Genomic DNA, 6,000 nt, shown 5'->3' on the forward strand with positions numbered 1-6,000 from the left:
CCAGCTGCAGTTGTCATTCAGTCTTCTTTGAAAGGTGTTCTATTGGACTTAAATCGGGAATGAGTGCAGGCTATTGTAGGGTTTGGATGCCATGTTGTCTTAGGAAGTCCAATGTTGCTCTGGCAGTGTGGGCATCACGCTGTCTTGCTAGAAGATTTGATTTCTGTAACGTCCAAAATGTGGTACAACGTGGGGTCTTATGACTTAGTCAATATAGCGAGCTGTCATTTCCTCATCCTGGACCACCCCACGAGTCTCTTTCAAGAATACACTCGTTGGAAAACAGTTCACCACGCCTTCGCCATACTCTCACTCTGCCATCGACTGTCCAAACACTATATCGGCTTTCATCAGATAAAAGCACTGTTCTCCATTGCCCATAACACCAATTTCGATGCTGAGTTGCCCAATGTAGCCGGTTTTAGCGATGATGAGCGGTGAGGACAGGATTACAATAGGGTCGGTGACAGCCTAGGTTTTTTTCCGCGCAAACGTCGAAGCACTGTATCAGCACCGATAGGTCTGTAGTTAGTCCCAATAGTATGGAGTGCTGTTTCCGTCGCTTTGGGGAAGCGATCCCGCAGATGGTGGCGCACAAACTGTCGGTCTTGACGTTGCAATGTTACTGAATGTCGTCCACTGCGTGGACGATCTTGGGTGCTGTTAGTGGCCTGATACCACTCCTGCAGTCGGTAGATTGTCCTAACATGAACATTTAAATGATTGGCTACCCTCCGTGCAGTCTGGACAACTTGCAATCGTCCCAAGACTTGGTTCCTCTGATCTCTCGTAAGTCAGGCATAATGATTGTGTAACAAAATCACCTGAAAATGATTTCAGGAGAGATTGAGACTCAGTTTCATTGGTACGGTTGTCACGACATGCACGTGCATTTTCATTTTCACGAATGTCATACAGAATCTTTTACCATGTCTGCCTTTTTCGGTCGATATGCTTTTTCATCAGAAAACACACTGATGCGGGTAATAGCTATCAATTTGAATTGAAAAACATTTTAACAAAACGGTAAACTCATATTAAAAAACACCACCTTGCAAGAACAAATTTGGTTTTATAAAGCGACGTTTCTTTTGTGGTTCAGTATACATGTACATATCGTTTGTGTTTCATAAAAAACTCAGGTGGTTTAAACGTGTGACTGGTGGTCACATACATCTCACGCTATCACCCTCAGATTTCTCTAGCTAGGGCTGGATTTAATGTCGTCATTGCGACTTCCGATTACAATGCAATTGATGATTTTCTTGAATTACGTACGAAAATATTTATTGATATTTCTACTGTCAACCTCGGGCGGTGTTTTTATATTTCATAATATTCTGGGCACATCACGGCATCGGGCGTCAAAAAATGGGCTTCAGATTATATACTCTTACGGGAAGCCAAAATTCAATCTTGGGCTTTACATTGTAATCCCAAAGTAGTTATCTGTACTAATAGTGTCAACTGAAATACAATGTGAGTGTACCATCAAGAGATACTGAACAGCAAAATAAACGCAACTCTGTTTTTTTACAAGTTTTTAAATAAAAGACATAAACATGAACGCTTACATTTATGAGATTTCATTTTTTTCAGAAATTGCGTTTCCTTTGCCGTGCAGTATACATTGACAGAAACGATTGTCATAATTATACATATATACCCATTCAGTAACAACTAATAATTTGCTTATCAACTCTGAAGAATTACACCAATACGTAGTGATGAAACTTACTTTGAGTCAGGACGGGAGCCACGCAATATGACAGGCATATGAGAAACTTCATGACTGAATGCGGGACTGTGCATCTTGTGAAGTAGAAGTAGTTTCAGCGATACTTAAGCCATTGAGTATTCTGACGTTTCTAATAAACGCATACAACCTCGTGGCATGGTTTGTCATTTGGGAGAGGTTCTTTCATGTCGAAAGAGAAAAATGCTTACGATATCAAACTGATCTTTGAAAACAAAGTCTCTTCTGTCTGTTCAGCTTTCTTCCACTGCATCAAGACGATACTTAACTGCATCAAGGGAATACTGCATCAAGAGAAAACATAATTGTGTTTACAAAAAATATTATACACCACTCAAAGAAAATCGATTCCGAACTAGATCAACTGAAAGAAGAGAAAGTATTTATTGGGTTGAACTCTGCTTAAACGTATGGTCCTCATGGCAACCAATGACAAACCATCAAAAACTGATGTGCAAAAACGAATGTCAAAACAAAAAAAGACAAACTGAAGGTAAAGATAAAGATCTTGACAGAATGGATAGGAAACTGGCACAGGAAAAATGGTTGCATCAATCAAACAAATACACTGTCTCCACTTTGACGTAAAACATTTTGCACCAGATAAATGCAGCAAATTCCACTGGTGAGAAAAGAACCATTTAGGAGATAAACGTACTGTGTTGGCAAATTAGATTAATGTTAGGCAGAATTGATAGTCTCTAAATTCATTTGGAACCGAACGCGTAGCGTGAGGTTTCAAATGATTAATTTAAATACTATCAATTCTGCCTAACATTCATCTAATTTTCCAACACAATACGTTAATGTCCATTCTACCATAACCGATTTAAAATCGAACTCCTTCCTTCCGCGGAAGACACTGTGAAATCCGGCATGGTGCGAGAGGCGAATTGAACTCGTCTGTGAAGGGAGTGGAAGGTGCCGTTGGTATTGTTTTAAACATTGCAACATATATAATATTCTGTCCAAAGAAAACTAACTACTGCTTATTCAATGCAATAATGTAATAACTTAGAGCTTGGTTTAAATAATCCCAACTCCACACGACCGAAACCAGCCTATTGTTTTGCGTACCGTGTTACTCTAACCCCCCTGGCCACACTATAATGGAATCGTCTGACCTACTTATTTTTCTTGATAGTGCAGTCTGTAGTTGTTTACAGTCACGCAACAGTTTGAAATGGCGGACAGCCAGTGTTTACATTTGAGTGACAGTGGAAAATACTTGACTGACTGTCGAATCTGAACCCTGCAGAATTGCAGAATAGATCCTTTTCTGATCGACCTACGACCTGTAACTATTCAAAGATTTGTATGACCAGCGAGTGTCGATCATGATTTCACTTACATAGGCTGTAGGTGCCTTCACCCCGGCATGCGACGAAAAAGAGTGACAGTGCTGCTTTGTGTACATGCGACTCCTTGGAACATTGTTTTCATCATGTGGGACTGGATTGTGGCCAAACGTTTTTCAAAGTGTACGAACATAGATCACCAGCAGTGACAGCCTTGTGGGGAAGCTGGCAGAGAGCGGAATTCTGGTGGTTCAAGTTTTTACATGTATTTTTTTAACGATGCAACGGGGCATGATGGAGTGTGAGTGGCATTAATTTTGTGTTTCGCCTGACCGTTATCTTGCGAATTTCCCATTCTTATGATTCTAAATGGAAACAAATACATCATTTACCAGGTAGGTAAATGTTTAGTAAGGATTTGCTGCACATTTAGTATAGAAAGGGATCACATTTACAAGGCTTTCTGATTTACATGTTAGATACTGTTTGTTTATGTTGGGGGCTGTGTATTGTAATATAGTTTGAATATTTTTATTAAAGAAGGTTATATAATAGTGAGGTTCCCTAATAATTGTGGAGAAAAATCATATAATAATTGTATTTTCGAGTTTAATAAATGTTTTATTAGCATTTCCATCACGTCTGTTGTGTTGATATTAGCCATGTTGGTGGTCAAGCTGATGCGGCAGTGTTGTATACGTGCGCAGCGAAGCGGTCATGAAATCAGACGAATTTTCAATCCAGAATAGATAGCCTCTAATTTTATTGATTGACCAATCAAAATCGAGCATTTCACGTAGCCATGGTAGAATATGGTTTTAAGTGAACGGTTTTGTACGCGGTTGTGGTCAAATCGTCGTCAGATCATCTATTCTTCTCGGTGCCCCTGGTTTTGTACTTCGAGATCTCTTGGCACATATGAGGTGAGTGCCCCGGTCCTCCGACGGCACCACATCCCTTCTGACAATCTGGGTAGTACAAATGGCTGAAGTGTTGGGGAGTCTCCATTTTCTCTGGAAGGTTCTTGGTGGTTTCGAATAGGCATCGCTTCCTGGGAGGCGTCCCATTTGTTGTCTGAACTGCGTGTAGAGGGACCAAGGGTACCGGGCTGGTAAGGAGCGTTACAAGCCTGGCTACCATGATCACTCTCGCTGCTGCATATTTGTCTTAATCTGTACATGAAAATAATAATAATAATAACAATTTTACAGACAATTTGATGCAACAGGACTCACCTTATATTCTAAAGTAAGGTTTATGGAACAGTTGTGGTGTATACCCAGAACTGCAACATAGATGATTCATGGGTAGAGGAGAATAATGATGGTTTTGAGATTCAGTGAGTATATTCTCTGAGAAATGCTACAGAAATTTCATTCTTGGTACTCTCTGTTGATGATTGTTAGCTGATCTTATTGGTGCATTAGATAAGATCAGACAATGGCTTTCCCACATCTGAAGGTGATGGTCAAGATTTTGTGTATTAATTCTTGTTTCGATGAGTAGGCATTGTACAGGCTTCATGACTGATGTAAAGGATGCTGTCTTGCCACATCTTGTAACAACACATGCTTTGTTTGAGTCCCATCACTATAACCCAGCTTTGATAACATGATCTGGGAGATTTGTAGTGATGTGTGTGTAGGGATCCGATGTATCGTAATCCAGTGATTTCATGTCAGCCAAGCATTCAAGTCAAACCTTTTAATGCGGATATTCTACTTTAATATGTCAGCGTACACTCAACCACGAAAGAAACGCAAGTTCCACAAAACATTTGGACAGGTTAATTTTCAAGTTTGTTTTACTGTCCTTCGTCGACAGGTTTTTATAATATACATATATTCCACTTCAATGTCAAGTATGTTCTCGTCACGATATGGCTGAAAAATTGCCGATGTGACGTTAAATAAATTACTCACTCACTCACTCACTCACTAATTTGCAAGTGCTTGTGAACACAGTATTTAATTGCGAGAATAGCAGGATTTTAGACAGAATGATCATGTACACATGTGTGCTTGATAGGATGAACAAGACGAGCAGTGCTTGATAGCATGAACAACATAACGAGCAGTACTTGATAGCATGAGCAACAAGACGAGCACTGCTTAATAGAATTATCAACAAGACGAGCAGTGCTTGATAGCATGAACAACATAACGAGCAGTACTTGATAGCATGAGCCATAAGACGAGCAGTACTTGATATCATGAGCAACAAGACGAGCACTGCTTAATAGAATTATCAACAAGACAAGCACTGCTTAATAGAATTATCAACAAGACGAGCAGTGCATGACAGCATGAGCAACATGACGAGCACTGCTTAATAGAATTATCAACAAGACGAGCAGTACTTGATAGCATGAGCAACAAGACGAGCAGTACTTGATAGCATGAGCAACAAGACGAGCACTGCTTAATAGTATTATCGACAAGACGAGCAGTGCCTGATAGCATGAGCAACATGACGAGCACTGCTTAATAGAATTATCAACAAGACGAGCAATGCATGATAGCATGAGCAACATGACGACCAGTACTTGATAGCATGAGCAACAAGACGAGCATTGCTTAATAATATTATAAACAAGACGAGCAGTGCATGATAGCATGAGCAACATGACGAGCACTGCTTAATAGAATTATCAACAAGACGAGCAATGCATGATAGCATGAGCAACATGACGAGCAGTACTTAATAGTATGAGCAACATGACGAGCACGGAAACTTGCCGTGTGCGTGGTCGACCTAACATTAGCCGCATTTAAAAACTCAGAAACGAATTAATTGCAATATAAACAGGAATTTAATCAATTAAAACGTAAATATAATACATACCAATCCATATTTACAGATGACCCAAGGATTGTGGCTCGCCCGAAACAATCAAACAATTGCACGATCATGATATAAAAATAAATGGCCATATGGATGAAGGTC

The 6,000-nt window shown here is 39.9% G+C and overlaps 1 protein-coding gene across 1 annotated transcript in view; it reads right to left on the reverse strand.

Annotated features, from left to right (window-relative positions):
• Positions 1-1,812, reverse strand: part of LOC124269581 (cell wall protein DAN4-like) — a 44,121-nt gene extending 42,309 nt beyond the window's left edge. Inside the window, exon 1 of the mRNA XM_046704605.1 lies at positions 1,739-1,812. Coding sequence (XP_046560561.1) covers positions 1,739-1,790 — 52 coding nt within the window. The 5' untranslated portion in view covers positions 1,791-1,812. The remainder of the gene's footprint in view (positions 1-1,738) is intronic.
• Positions 1,813-6,000: the final 4,188 nt, after the last annotated feature.

Source organism: Haliotis rubra, unplaced genomic scaffold, assembly GCF_003918875.1.
Source record: "Haliotis rubra isolate DU_JTF1 unplaced genomic scaffold, ASM391887v1 Scf1457, whole genome shotgun sequence".
NCBI classification, from domain to species: domain Eukaryota; kingdom Metazoa; phylum Mollusca; class Gastropoda; order Lepetellida; family Haliotidae; genus Haliotis; species Haliotis rubra.